Source organism: Acomys russatus, chromosome X (genome assembly GCF_903995435.1).
Source record: "Acomys russatus chromosome X, mAcoRus1.1, whole genome shotgun sequence".
NCBI classification, from domain to species: Eukaryota; Metazoa; Chordata; class Mammalia; order Rodentia; family Muridae; genus Acomys; species Acomys russatus.
Window position 1 is genome coordinate 59,040,061 of NC_067169.1, and position 15,746 is coordinate 59,055,806.

Genomic DNA, 15,746 nt, shown 5'->3' on the forward strand with positions numbered 1-15,746 from the left:
ATTTACAGGATTAGAATTCCATATATATTTTTTTCTATTTGCATTTATCTGTTGATGGATATCTGAATGATTCAGTATCAGGTATTATGAGCAGTGCTGCAGTAAACACAGATAATGCAATCTCTCTGAGTTGTATTGACTTAAGGTCTTTATTTGTATGCTGAGGAATGGTATAGCTGAGTTGTATGGAACTACTTACAGAGTTTTTATGTTTATTTTTAAATTATGTGTGTATGTGCTTTTGAATACAGTAACCACAGAGCATGCATGTATTCACATATATATGTGTGTGTGTGTGTGTGTGTTTAAATCAGGATAAACATATACTAAATCATTTCTTTATGGCAAATATTTGAAAAAGAATTTAAATACAATATCCATCAGAAGACAGTGCACTGTGTAGTAGCACACCATGACTTATTACTTCTGCCAAACTATATGTTATAGCAATTAGTCAAGATCTCCTCATTCTTTCCTCCCTTCCAGTCTCTGGTTCTGTAGTCTTAGTTCCAGTTGTGCTGGCTTTTTTTAAGCCATTGTATCTTTTGAAAAAAATATTTATTTTCTGAGATTATAATACCTCGAAACTTTTCCATGTTCCTCTCCTTTCTCTCTTTCAAGTTCATTGCCTCTTTTTCCATTAAATTTTATTACATGTATACATATAATCAACAACTCTGTAATTGTATCTCTGACCCATTTAACAAAAGAAAAGTCATTCTTAGTATTGGAAACCTTGGCAGTTGCCCAGGGCTAATAAAATACTTGTTTATGGAGGAAGATCTACAACCACCAGTTTAGTAAACTAACATATTTCCTAACTATATTCTAAATATGTTAACTTTTAATTTTTAGTTATCTAAGATTTAAGTTTTAAGAGTTTGTGTGTGTATGTCTGTGTGTGTGTGTGTGTGTGTGTGTGTGTGTGTGTGAGAGAGAGAGAGAGAGAGAGAGAGAGAGAGAGAGAGAGAGAGAGAGAGAGAGAGAGAGAGAGAGAGAGAAGGTGGATGAGGTAAGCATCTTAAATTCAATCCCATTTATTGTTGGTCACCATACTTACACTTCTGAGAGAATGGAATTACTTCATACTCAAAAAATGCAATTACTTACAAAACCAGATGAATTCTAAAATACAACAGGTTACATGTTTTAAAACTAAATTCATAGTGAGTTCAGAGTGACAAATGTTGACAAGGCCCAAAGGTTAATAGGGTCTAAAATTTACAAGAATATATGCCTTTTCAAATAAGACTGACATGGTACACATTTTCCAGCTATCTTTTAGTTTATACTAAATTCAGGACAACAATTTTATCTGTTTCCCATTCTAAGAAGTAGTGACTTTTAAATGACAGCATATATGCCATAAGGTGAAAAGGCATGAGGAATTATAACAGAACAATTTGTATATTTGGACATTAAGATTTGTACTTAATTTAGACATTTCTAGGTAGCCCCATTATATTTTGGGTGCATGGGAAGTTTAAACCAACTTGCCTATATATATGGTGTATACCAGGATTTGTGGTACCATCTGGAGTGAAGGCTTATCTGAGGCCACAAATCTGTCCCCTAGTGAGACATCTTGAGTTCCACAAAGGTATTTTTTGCAGCCATAAACTTTCTAAAAATATTTTAGTAGATATAAAACAATTTAACTTTTAAAAGTGTTTGAATAAAATTTAGAATTTCATAATTAGGGATTAATTCAACTGAACAGCTGTACATCTTCAGTAAGATCCCATGAGAAGTTTGCTCAATCAGAGCTGGTCAATACCCAGAAGTTGATGGTTCACACCAATGTCAGAATTTAGAGAGATGCATCAGGGGACAATTTATGGAGTTATCAGAGGTTGGAAGGAATTCTGGGGTACATCATAGTATAGACCTTTCAAAATACCAGATCCCTTCCAGAAAGATCACATACCTACTGAATTCCTTTAACAGAATGGCTCTTGGCAAAGACTTTAGACAATTGCATAACTAACTTCCTGTAAAATCTAAAGGCAAATTACATGCTTCAGTATATTTACTATGCCTAAAATATTTTTTATAGTTTTTGCTTGTTTAATTCAATTTCTCTACATTATCTTCAAGTCTTGATATTCTATTTTCTACTTTATCTATTCTGATTTTCCTTTGACATTTCTAAGTGAGTCACAATTTTCATCATCATCTTTTAAGCTTCAAAGTATTTTTAAATAGCATTTCTCCCTCATTCTTGAATTGTCTTTAAATAATGAATTTCCTCTGTCATTTCATTCAGCCATCTTTCTATTTTCTTGTTCTTAACTTGGTTGATTCTTATTGTCTTTAAGTCCATTGAGCTGTTTTTGTCTTCTTTAATTTCTTTGACGTCCATCCATGATGACATTTATTATTGTTCCTTTAAATTATGTGTCCTTGGCTTTATTTAGATAATTCTCAGTGGAGAACATTTCTCATTTTCATTCGGGTAATTCTCATCAGAGAATATAGAGCTGGTGACTGTGGGGAAGGGGATATACTATCTCAGCCTTTTGTATTTGTGTTGTTATGATGTGACTTGGGCATTTGGACTTCATTCATTGGTTGTACATCTGATGTGAGTTTCTAGCCTATCTCTGTTAAGTGGAAGTTTTTAACTTTTGTTGTTTGCTCAAACATGGTTAGTTTCAGATCAAATATGAAGAGTTGTTAGTTATCCTTTAGATACTCCATGTTAATTTTGGTTAGAAGGCTGGAGGTGATGCCAATTCTGTGGTAACCAAGAAAGTATGTGAATGGGATAAGTGGCTAGATCTATCTGGGATGGTACACCAACTGATATACTAGGGCTATGCCTAAGAGTATGAGGATGGCATGGATGAGCTGGAATCCTGAGCACTCACCAGGCTATGCCAGCACAAAGACTGGAACTGGCTAGGCCTGGAGGTTGGGGATGGGACAGGTGAATAAGGATCTGGGAATTCACAGGGCTGGATAGGTGAGTGACTAAACCTGGTGTTTGAGGGTGGCCATAGATGGTCAGGAGTCTGTGAGACTCACCAGATAGTGTTGGAACACAGATTGCACAATTAGTGCCAGGCCTTGAGTTTGGGGTTGTTCTACAAGGTCAATGTTTATGAATGCTACATATGGGTATTTTGTGTTTCTGTGCTTGACTCATGGCACAGTTTGCACCCTTGTTGTTTTTGTAAAACACTGAACAAAAGAAATGCAGAGAGAGAAAGATTTTATTTTAACTTACAGGCATATCCAATGTATAAGGAAAGCCAAGGCAGGAACCTGGAGGCAAGAACTGAAACAGAGGTCATGGAAGAACACTGGATTGCTTAGCTACCTTTCTTTTACAGCCAAGACCAACCTACAGTGCACTGTACAGTGAGCTGGGTCCTGCCACATCAATCATTAATCAAGAAAATTCACCACAGACTTGCTATGGACCAGTATAATGGAGGCAGTTCCTGAATTGAGTTTCCTTTATAGATTTGTGTCTAACTGAGAAAAACTAATCAGCACGGTTGTTTTTGCTGAAATTTTAGAGGTGTTCAGTTTATATAATTTTATTTATCTGCTTTACAAATTGACTTGTTTTTCAGTTTAGATGTCCTTCATTTCTTTCACTAAAGTGGTTTTTGTTGTTAGACATCTAGCACTATGCTGAATAAAAGTGATGAAACCAGCCATCTTTCTTTGCCTCATTTGGGTCTTAGAAAGAAAGACTTCAGCTTTTCCTATCCAGCACGCTGTTAACTGTGTGTGGGCTTGTTATAAATGGCCTTCATTATGTTCTTTCTATACTTCATTTAAAAATTTTTATCTTGGTCAGATGCTGATTTTGCTAGCTGTCCTGTTTGTATGTATCAGTATTGCCATAAGATTAAAAATTTGCATTGTATGTGTGTGTGTCTGTGTCTGTGTGCGTGTGTGTGTGTTTGTGTGTGCCCGTGCATACACGCGGGTGTGTGATAGCGAAAGAGAGAGAGAATTAAACAAACAGACAAAGAGTAGAAAATACACACATGCTGCAGTATATGCTACGGTGGACAAGTTGAAGTTAGGGGACAACTTGTGGAAATCAGTTCTCACCTTTTACTATGTAAGTTCTGGGAGTTGAACTAAGTCATTAGACTTGAAACACTGAAACAAAAGGAGCCAGTAGTTTTGGTGGTTACTTTAATGGAACAGTTATTTTACAGTTAGTAATGAATGGTGGAACTATCATTTGTCATAACTGTTCATTTACTCCATCTTGAGGAACTTCAGAATTTCCTTGTTCTCCTTGGCATCATGGAAAGTTACAAAGTCCTAAAAATAAAAGTATAGCTAATCAGTTCTGACCATTCTTAATTATTAATTAAATTCAAGTGTTATCTGCCATTTATTTTGCCCAGACTTTTGAAAACTTCTGTAGCTAAGGAAGATTAATAATTCCCCCAGAATACCAGTTATTGAATATTATAATGAATGATTAAAATATACCTAATTATCCCTCACCAAAACTGACAATCTTTATAGGATTAAATTCCAGTTGTCTTGTTAGAAACACAATTACGTTATTCTGTAGATGAGTAAACATGAATTTCATACCTCACAATGACTTTTACCTGCATATATGATTTTAAGTTATGAAATGTAAAAAATTAAAAAGAGCATTCTTACACCACAATATTCTTGGCCATTGAATATCTGAGGTGGAGCAGCCTTAGGAGAGGCAGCCTTAGTCCGCATTTCTTCTAGTACTTTGGAGCTGACAGCGATATCTATTAACTCGTATTTAACTTTGTAAGAGTCTAAAATTCTCATTACTTCGTCTTGTCTTTGTTTCACCTAGATAGAAAAAAAAAAAAAGAGATAGCAAGTTATTGATTAGCTTGTCCTAATACTTTTATGTTTTGTCTTACCTATTCTTTATGTTATGAAAGAGAAACAGCCATTGTTGATGGTAAGCTTGGGTACAAAAACAACTAGGAAATTTTGTTGTTAGATCATGCATGTGTGTGTGTGTGTGTGTGTGTGTATAATTTATAGGCCACATGTGTTATATATGTGTATATATATATGTATATGCACAATGTGGAATTGAACAGGACTACAGATTTTTAAAAAGATACGTAGCAATCTATATACATAACATACTATATGTTAGTACAATCAATATGTACCAAAAAATAAAAATAATGTTCATAGTGAACAATTTTTAGGCCATCTTGAACCACATAGTGAGACTGCTTTGAAAAACAAGCAACCTATGTGTGTATACATCTTTATTATAAGAGGGAAAACCAATAATCAGAAATTAAATCAGAAAATAGAATGAAAAAATAAAAACCTGATAAAATTAAGATCTAAAAATAGTGAATGGATAAAATGGTTAATGTACTGTGTGCTTGAATTGCCAAATTAGTATCTTATACTAACAGAACTATTTCTGATATTTACCTTTCTTCTGAAACACACAATGGCTAAAGTACAATTGTAACAGCTTGTTTTTTTTTAACTTTGTAAGTGAAAATTGAATAACTACAATGTAAATGTTAGGTAAAGTTGGAGTTTCTTTGTTCTCATGCGATAATCTTGAGTAATTTTTGTCAAATACTGCTAATACTAGAATGTGAAAACAATTTGACAACCTCAACTCCAGCTTATTGATGTGATTTCTGTAAAAAACGCATATCAATAAGCTTTTTGTTTGATGTTCAGAAGGTGTAACTTAGCTGTACTTCAAAAATGTTTGTCTGTATCTAAAGGACATCAGAGAAATCCCTAAAATTTACAAAATTGAGCATTTTTACTTTTCTCATTAAGCTTTTGAAATTGCAAATTACGTTGCATGAGACATGAGTCATCTTTTTATAGCATTTTTCTAAACGTTTCCAGACCAACCAATTAAGAGAACAGTTGCATAGAGCACTGATATTCTGTGCATGATTCACAGACTGGTGGCATCAGCATCACTTCTGCTTCAGATGTGCAGTGTTAGAAATGCTGAGAGTAGTCCCAGAAATAATCCCTTATAGTAACCCTGCTAGATGATGATTACACAATAGTTTGAGTGTCATAGATCAGCAGTTTAGTGTGTTTCATTCTTTGTGGTTCTTACTTGAAATTGTTCCATTTTACAGACTGTTATACCCAATAGCATGTAAGTCACATTTTTTTAAGCTAGCAAAATATCTTGTAATTTACTTTCTTTAAAACTGTTTATTTTTGTGCAAAAACACTAATCTCCTTGACCAGGCTTTACAGAAGCAATCTCCTTTTCATAGGCTGAGATCAAATCTCATTTCCCTCTTCAGATATAATGTATGGTATGCAGCAAGGATGTGATGAATGCTGGCCAACCATTTATTGGTTTTCATAAAAGTGAAAAATTTAAAGGTAGCAGCTTTATTTGTAATAGCCAGAATCTGGAAACAACCTAAATGTCCCTCAGTCGAAGAATGGATAATGAAACTGTGGTACATTTACACTAAGGAATACTACTCAGCTATTAAAAACAAAGCAATCTTGAAATTTGCAGGCAAATGGATGGAACTAGAAATGATCATTCTGAGTGAGGTAACTCAGACCCTGAAAGACACGCATGGTATGTACTCATTCATAAGTGGATATTAACCACATAGTACAGGATAACTACACTGCAATACATGGACATAAAGAAGTTAAGTAACAAGGACGGCCCTAGGGAGGATGCTTAATTCTCATTCATAAGGGCAAATAGAATAGACATTGGAAGTGGTTAAAGAGAAGGAACAGGAAGGAGCCTACCCAACAGAGATCCTCTGAAAGCAGGGAGTGGGTTGAGGTAGGGCAATAGCCCTACTTCAGGTGGAGCTCAGGGAGTCTTATGGAAGAGTTGGGGAATAGAAGGACCTGGAGGGGTCAGGAGCTCCACAAGGAGACCAATGGAGCCAACAAATCTGGGCTGAGGAGGGAGGTGCTGCACCAACCAAGGACCATGCATGGTGAGGACCTAGACCCTCTGTTCAAATGTAGTAGATAGGCAGCATGGTCTCCTTTTGAATTCCATAATAATGGGGAGTAGGGGCTACCTCTGACATGGACACTAGTGCCCACTCATTGATTACTTCCCCCTAGTCGGAAAGCCTTACCAGGCCACAGAGGAAGAGGATCCAGGCAGTCCAAATGAGACTTGATAGGCTGGGGTCAGATGTTAGGGGAAGAGGGTTTCCCTTTGTGAGGATTCAAGGAGAGAGGGGGAGGGTGGAATGAGGAAGGGAGGGAGGGACTGGAAGAAGATGATGGAGGGAACTACAATTGGGATGTAAAGTGAACAAAATAAAAACAAAAACAATTTTAAAAATTAAAAACTTATTCCTTCAGTTTTTACATGCGCACAATACAAGCTGGATTTTGAAGACAATATGATAAAAGAATATGTAACATACCAACATTCATGATGATTACATTTTCAATGACATTTTTGAATACTATGTGTTAAATAAATATGCTAAAATTTCTCTTTTAAATGACTTTTAAATTATATAGGTAGCTCTCATTATGTTTCTATTGGGCTGTACTTCCTAAACATTGCTGAAAATAATTCATCTAAACTTTAATTCTTGTAAAAAACATGTGACCTATACAAATATACCAACTTATTAGACAAACAATTGGTCCTTTTATTGGTTACTTGGTCTTCTTTGACTTTTGTCATATACTTACTGTCAGTTTTTTTTTTCTCTCTCTCACCCTAAATGGAGCTCACTATTTCTTGTACACTTCAAATATCGGCTAAATTACTGGACTCCTTAAGGAAGTTGGGTTCAAGAAGGATAGCAGGATACCAAGAAGAGACTTGATACCCTATAAGCATATACAGGGGGAGGAAATCCCCCTCAGGAACAGTCATAGGGGAGGGGAATAAGGGGAAAATGGGAGGGAGGGAAGAATGGAAGGATACAAGGGATGGGATAACCATTGAGATGTAACAAGAATAAATTAATAAAAATTTAAAAAAAAAAAAAAGATACCAGAAACTTCCAAAACCAGTCAATTCTTAGAGCATAACATGAAGACCAGAGTTAACCACCATTTTGGTAGGTCCTTGTATCTCTCACTTTCATCCAACATGGTAAAATTAAGTAATGTAAAATAATATTTAAAAGGCAGAAAGGGTATAATAATCGTAGGCAAATGTTGAAGTCCCCAACTTCGGTGATTTTACTCTAATTCCCCGCCCCCTGTTACCTCCCTCCCGCCGAGGCCCTTCACACTCACCTCCCTAGAGCCTGACACGCTGGTATAATAAATTTTAATGTTACTCATGGTTTCCAATCTTGCGGTTACTCTTCTGATGTCAAGCTCCTTACTGCTGGTTTACTGTCAGCTCCCTTTCTGGCTGCTGGCTTCCTGGAGTCTGAGCATAGAGCTCGGCTAAGCCTTGTTTTCTCTGTGAGGGTTGCTAAGGGCCTGCACTCCTGATTGGCTAAGGAGCAAGGTGCAGGCTACTGTCCATTCTGAGGAAAGCAGGTGCTTGGTGATTAGAGGGCAGAAAGCCCCACCCACCTGCCATGGAGGGAGAGAAGGCTATGCTCCCTAGAGTAACACACTAGCTAACACCTTGCTTGCCAGCCCATCTGCCACGTGCTGGGTTTGGAACAGGAAAAACAAATGCACTCTACAATGCTGCTAACCTTTCCCTCTTCTCTGGTTAGGAAGGGAGGCCAGTTGCTTTTCGGCTGCCCTCTCCGGAGCAGAGACAAGGGAGGAAAATCATTCAAGTGTGCCATGTGGAGAAAAGAGACGAACCCCTGTTGCCTTGGTGTGTAAGGGCAGGACAAACAGATCTATGGAGGGCTTTAGCAAAGTACCAACAGTTCCCTCACTCTTTTAAAAAATGCATTTATTTATTCACTTTACATCCCCATCATAGCGCCCTCTCTTCTCCCTTTTCCCCTTATCCCACCTTCCCCTACTCCTCAGAAAAGGGGAGCCTCCCCTACCAACCCACCCCAGCACATCAAGTCCCATCAGGAGTTCCCCCACTCTTAACATAGGAAAGTTCTCTTTTCCTCTCTCCCACCCTCCTCCCTTGTTGAAACAGGCTTTGCAAGCTGCCCTTTCCTTCTTGAGGTCAACCTTTCAGAATGTGCAATAGTCTCTGCCCCTCCCACTACTTCCTCTTCCCCACCAGCCTCTCAGCTCCCCCCCCCCACCGTGTACAATGCCTGCTTCCTCTTCGATACACCCACAGTTCATTTTTCAGCATACATTTTCTAGTTACAACTTTTTTAGGATTAAAAAAATATTTTTAATCATATTCCCGCACCTATGTTAAGGTATATGCATTAATTATATTTCTGTGCCTCTCTGAAGGTGGGAGTGCAACCCCGAGAGGCCTGGAGTTACAGGCACCTGGTTGGGAGCCCCCTGACATTGGTGTTGGGAATTGAACTCTGGTCCTCTTGAAGACCAGCATACACAGTTAAGCAGCCTTTTCTCCAACCCCTAGTTTTATTTTTCTAATTGTGGAAGATACTGATACTATTTTTACCTTGAAGAGTCCGCCAAAAGTAAGTCTGTATGGGTGTGAAAGTCTTAAACACAGTATCCTAAGACATTAGTGTATTACGTGACTTTACCCACCCGTAAGAATGGCTTTGTGGCTGGGGATGAAGCTCACTTGGTAGAGTGCTTGCTTAGTTCTTTTGAGGCCCTGGGTTCATGCCTAGCAGCCCATACAGCAGGGGAGCAACATATAACTGTATGCCAGAACTCAGGAGGAGATGGAAGCAGGAAGATGGGAAGTTTGAGGCCATTCTTAGATGCATAGAGAGTTTCAGGCAGTCTAGGATACTTGAGATATGCTCTTGAAGGAGAAAGAAAGACAAGAGAGAGAGAGAGAGAGAGAGAGAGAGAGAGAGAGAGAGAGAGAGAGAGAGAGAGAGAGAGAGGAGGGAGAGGAAGAGAGAGATGGAGGGGAGAGAAGGACTGGGATGGGTGGTAGAGACAGAGGAGGAGGGCAATGAAATGAGCTTGATGAAAATTTATTTTTGTTAAAGTGAGGATGATAATACCTATTTATAACCTAATTTCAAGGATTAAATGAACTGAATGCATGAGTGTGGGCTCACTGTAGGCTGTTAAGAAAATAAGTATTATGAATGATAGGTACTAGAGGTCACATCAATGGCTAAGACAAAATATTGGTCTTCAGGGAACTGAGTTAGTATTCACAAGATGAGATAAAGGACATGCAGATAAAAATCAAACCGTACAACAAGGGGCAAGTCAGGATTCCTGGAATAACAGAGCTTAATAAACTTGAAGCATCTACAGTGCTGGGAAAATAAGAGAACATAGCATTTAAGGTAGAAGGAACAGTCATGAATGCCATGTCTGAGGAATGCGCTGACTGCAAAATGTTTTACCAAAGATATTTACCAGAGATGAACATAGACAGTAAAAGTGAGGATTTGTTGAAATGCATGTGCTGCAAGGGCACACCTGATGAGTTCATAGCAGAGATCACAATACTTGAGAGTACATGCAAGGCTTATAGCAGTTGAGAGAGAAGTTTTTACCCTAAAGGTCATTAGTACAAGTTCCGTATTGAAATACATAGGTGGGTATCTTATTGTCCTTTTGGTAGTAATTTTTACAGAGTAACATTTTTTGGAGACTATGCATTTTGGTTCAGTTACCACTGTTCAGTAAAGATTAGGTTCCAAATGTTTATAATAAAGCATCACGAGTCACTGATATCAGGCTCCAAGTAGATGGAAGGGCTGTTAAAACGTGATGATTTCTTGCTTTTTTTTTTTTTTTTTGTCTTTTCAGTTAAGTAATCTAATTATTGGATACTTAGAAGCACATGGAGAAATTAAAAGATGGAAATTGGGAAAAACCAGGGAAATAAAGTCTGGTTTACATGCTGGATTTTGATTTTTGATACATTTGAGGCTTTTCACTATTGTATAAAATTGCAAATTATGACTTGAAGATTGCTGTGATGGTTAAAAAAACTTGTCTATGGATATTTTACTTTGAGGCACACAATCATAAATTGTATATGTTCTTATTAATCAATGGGTAAGATTTTAGGTTTATATGAGAGGTAAATCAACTAGTATGACAAGTTGTGGAGGGGCAAATTTAGAATAAGCTATTGTAATCCAAGTACAGAAAGCAATCTTAGTTTTGAAAGGACAGGGAATTGGTGCAACTTGGACCAGGGGGACATAGGAATGAAAGAAAACTAGATGGAATATAGCCAATGATGAAATTTAAGTTAGAAGGGATTTTAAATTTCTATTTTCTTTTAATAGACTTTGTGGTAGCATTGATAGAACATATATTTTAAGTTTTTGCATTACTTTTGAGTGTGAGATGTTGACATATTTTCTCACTTCACTGGATACTTTTATAATGCAGTATTTCTCACAGGAGAACTTTGACAACCTGGAAGGAGTTGATTGGTGTGACATACAAAATGAGAATTATCTTTAGGTTGTTTTTGAGTTATTTAAAATCATTAAGTATAATAAAAAGTTGTATTATTAAATTTAGCTCAAAATATAATCTATATTAAAATTTTGTGCTTATCAATCTTCTTTGGCAGTTTTTATGTTATTAACAAGCATTCAAAAACAGGTGAGACCTTTGTAAGGTTGGTAAAGCATATTCTAAAGTAAAGTCTTTTCCTTGACTTTGTATTAATATGAATTATTTTGTCCTTCAGTCATCTCAGTAAAATATAGATATATAGTAATAATACAAGTATTCAACTCATGTAAAAATATAAAAAATAAGATGTAAAATTATTTTTACCTACTTCCTGTCATTTTCTCTAGAAGGGAAACTACTATAAACAATTTGATTTGTATTATTTTCTGACAGCATATTGACATATAATAAGGCAATTAAAAGAAAACATTAGGAACTGGGTATGGTGGCGCACACCTTTAAATCCCAGCACTTCGGAGGCAGAGGCAGGTGGATCACTGTGAGTTCAAGGCTAGCCTGGTCTACAAAGCGAGTCCAGGACGGCCCAGGAAGGCTACACGGAGAAACCTTGTCTTGAAAAACAACAACAACAACAATAACAGCAACAAGAAAGCAAACATTAGTTCAGCCACTAAGCACAAACGTTCTGATTCTAAGATACTTGAGTTCAAACCCACGTACTTTTTATATGTTTCTGCAATTGAATAACCCTAACTTTTCTCTGTGTCCAACTTTTCTTTCTCATAAGGAGAAAAAAATAAGTGTTTTCTGGAGTTTTAGGAAGATCAAATTGCTACATGTGGGATATTCTGAATACTGTTTGACACATGGTACACACAATTCATGGTGCAATCAAATTGTGTATATTTCCCTGCAGTGTGCATACTTTACACATATACATAACATATCCTGTAGAGCCTAAGAGCATGGGATTTTAATCCAACTGTTTGCCGAAAATCTCATTTCTATGACTTACCAGTTTCGTGACTGTCAACAACTGCATAATCCTTTTCTTTGACTTTGTTTCCTCTGTGTTTCTTAAATAATCTATATGACAATTTAGACCCCTTGTCATGTCACCAAATTTGTTAACACATATCTATAATTCCAGATCTTGAGAGGAAGAGGCAAGAAGATTATCACAAGTTTAAGGCAATCCTGGTCTCTATAGCATGTTCAAGATCAGCCAATGTCATATTGTGAGACCCTGTTGTAAACAACAAAGTCAAACAAAGGAACAATCAATTTAGTATCATAAAATCATTAGAAATGCCCCATTTATTTAGAGACCATCAGGAAGGTCAGGAAGGAGCAGAGGAAAATAGTGTCTTCTAGACAGGACTGCGTTCACAAATTCCCAGCAGCTGTGGTTACCCATATAAGACCTGCACAACATCAAGGTAGTCAACATTCTAACAGGGAGGGCAGAGTGGCTAATAACCCCCCCTCCTCCCCCCTCCCAGCAGTAACTATTGACAATTAGTGGCTTCTATAAGGAGGGTGTAACCCCTGAAATAAATTTTTTCTTTTTTTAACCCCTGAAATAATTAATAAAATATTTTTAAAACTGCTTAATTTAGTATTTCATGTCATGGTTGTATCACAATTTATTCAATATTTTCTTTTTGATGTCTATTTTTGGCTTATTTGAAATTAATAATTTTTACAAAAGATGTTGAGCCTTTTTCACTTTGCCCTACTTGAAAGTGAAAATAATCTCGTCTCTGTCTTCACATACTTTAAGAACTTTATTAACTCTATTACTATTAACATTTTCCCACTCGTTGTCAATTGGAACTTTCAAGATCCTCTTTTGGTACATGGTTATTACCATACTACACATGTGACCAGCCCACATAATTTTCCTATTAGTGTTTCAGTCCTGGGTTATGAATGGAAAGCAGAACCAATTTATGTGACTAAAACTGTCGTTCTTTGTAAGATGTAAGCAGATGCTGAGACGCAAACCAGACAGAAAGGACTTTTTCTGAATTTGGATTGTTGGCATCTCAGAAGACCAAATCTTTGGATATCTTAATATTTGGAAAACGTAAGTCTAAACTCTTTACTTAGTTGGATTTGTTTTGTTTCATTTTCTTCTCAAATTCTTTCAAACATTAACATAAATGGATCTCCTGGAAACATCTATAATATATACCATGGATCTATGAGATGAAAACTGTATTTTGGTTAACAGTGACTGACCTATTTTATTCTTATAGAGTTTCCTTTTATTTTGCTGTGTTAAAGGCAGGTTTTTTGCCATTTAGCCTAGTCTGACCTTGAATTTATAATATTATTGCCTCAGTTTGCTGAGTGTTGGAATTACAGGTATGAACCATCATGTCTGGCTTTTTGCATAGAGTTTATAGGGAAATTTGAAACTTATCAAATTGTAGTAGTAATTGATGTAAAAATATGAAATAAGTGAATAAGGAAGGAAAGTTTGAGTCCAATAGAAGAAAAAGAAAAAAAGAAAGAAAGAAAAAGTAGTAGTAAATTTGAGAGACTTACATTTTTGAAAAAATAGCTATGATTTAAGTGGACTTTAAAACAGTACAAGGCTAGGCATTTTAGTAATTTCTTAATAAACACTAAAAAACTCTGCTGAATATAGAGTTATACATGTCCCTAAGGTTAAAAATTTTAAGTACTTGCATGTGTACTATGTAATATTCTTACAACAGCCTGGTGAAAAAGGCAGGAGTATTATAATTTAGCTGTTGAGAAAAACCGCGAGCCAGAAACAATGAGAGCATTGTTCAACAGGGGTAAAGGAATCAATATATTTCTAGTTTCATTCTTGATTCTTTAAGCAACAGTTCTTCCCTAAAACATGGCTCATGTATGAGAAAAATTCATATATTTTCATTTTAATTTCCATTGCCTTAATTAATTATTTTATATTTTAGGAACATAATTCACTTATATTTTTAGAAGAACTTGTCTAAGAAAATGCTTGGAGAAGCCTTCTTAACTGAATTTCTTTACAAAGAACAGAAACATGTAAAATTTTACAAACCACTAAGATGTAAGAAGACATCAAATGATGAAAAGGAAAATTGGGAGAATAAGCTTTTAGATACACAGAACAACTCGAACAACTCACTTCCCCCTTTTAAGACTGGAAATCAAGAGAAAGTTATAGAAGGAAGTCTAACTGAGCAAGAAAATGATACATCTCAAATGAAATCTGGGGATGAGCTACCTGTTGCAAAATGCAAAAGTACACCTCTTCCAGGAAATGTATCCATTGCATTGCCCATTCCAAAGAGGGGAAATGATGAAACACAACTGGATTTATATCGATCCTGGTCATGTACAAGTATTTGTCAGAATTATCCCGACCTACAAATAGGAGGTGACCATGTTAGAAACATGTATGATTCTGGCTGCTTTGTGGAACACATCCATGATGATGTTTGGAAAGGTCCTCTTTTACTTTCTGTGGATATACCATTGGGCCAGTCTCCTAAAACTGAGCCTCTAGAGAAAACATCTACCTCAAAAGTATTAAATGGTGATGAAATTCGAGAAAAAAGCATGCTGTTACATAAGCAACCTCTCTCTAATTCTATGCTTAATAGTTACATGGAAAAAAAGGTGGATGAACTCTACAAACAGTTTTTGGAAGAAAATCTTACCAGGTGCTTTTCTATAACCAACCTCATGGCATCTAATATACTGATGAATAATGTCAATCAAGTTAGCCTTCAAATCTCCCAAGAGCAGAATATAGAAGCGTCCAAAGCCCGAGAAGCCCTCCTCCATTCTTTAGCACTCTGTAACCTTCGTAATGTTTCCCACAGAACTAGTACTGAATTAAGCACTCCTAACTTACAAATATCCACACAGACTAGTAGGGAACTTGTATGACATCTCCAGTGGAATCTACTAAAGATTGGCCGGATCAAATAGGAGACTACAATGACAATTGTGTCCTCTTGCTTTTCATGTCTCATTGAATTTCCTTTGTGGTGGTGTGGCTTTTTTGAGAAATTATTTTTGTGATATGCAAGACTATTTACTGAGAACAAGCATAGTCTGGGGGAATTCTTTTTGCATGTACAAATACCATTTTAGCATGTAAATTGGGAGGATCTATAGAAGGAAAAATACAATTGAGCTTACATTTGTAAGGGACAGAGAAAGATTAAGGAAAAATGGAGAATTTGTTGGTTCCATTTGAATTAAATTTGATATTTTAAACTCTGCTGGCACAAGGATTAACTCTTTCTATCACTGTACTATGTCTGGTTGTTTTTAAAGCTGAGAGAAAGGAAGGAGGACAG

General features: G+C 36.3%; 2 protein-coding genes across 2 annotated transcripts; one reads left to right on the plus strand and one right to left on the minus strand.

The window, feature by feature from the left end:
• Positions 1-4,147: 4,147 nt before the first annotated feature.
• Positions 4,148-8,361, minus strand: LOC127185933 (SH3 domain-binding glutamic acid-rich-like protein 3). The gene is made up of 3 exons (XM_051142566.1): positions 8,227-8,361; positions 4,645-4,812; positions 4,148-4,290 (listed from the first exon to the last, which is right to left on the minus strand). Exons 1-3 carry the CDS (start codon positions 8,272-8,274, stop codon positions 4,225-4,227), a joined length of 282 nt encoding a protein of 93 aa, XP_050998523.1. The 5' UTR covers positions 8,275-8,361; the 3' UTR covers positions 4,148-4,224.
• Positions 8,362-14,388: 6,027 nt separating this feature from the next.
• Positions 14,389-15,461, plus strand: LOC127184875 (TLR adapter interacting with SLC15A4 on the lysosome-like). Its single transcript, XM_051141305.1, has one exon. The coding sequence runs from the start codon at positions 14,410-14,412 to the stop codon at positions 15,328-15,330; it is 921 nt and encodes a 306-aa protein (XP_050997262.1). The 5' UTR covers positions 14,389-14,409; the 3' UTR covers positions 15,331-15,461.
• The last annotated feature ends 285 nt before the right edge of the window (positions 15,462-15,746 follow it).

Excerpts from the sequence above, each read along its gene's own strand:
- LOC127185933 (XM_051142566.1), bottom strand. The coding sequence starts at position 8,274 with ATGAGTAACATTAAAATTTATTATACCAGCGTGTCAGGCTCTAGGGAG. Across the intron at positions 4,813-8,226 it reads GCGTGTCAGGCTCTAGGGAG|GTGAAACAAAGACAAGACGA; the intron begins GTGAGTGTGAAG and ends TTTTCTATCTAG. Across the intron at positions 4,291-4,644 it reads ATGGCCAAGAATATTGTGGT|GACTTTGTAACTTTCCATGA; the intron begins GTAAGAATGCTC and ends TTTTATTTTTAG.
- LOC127184875 (XM_051141305.1), top strand. The coding sequence starts at position 14,410 with ATGCTTGGAGAAGCCTTCTTAACTGAATTTCTTTACAAAGAACAGAAA.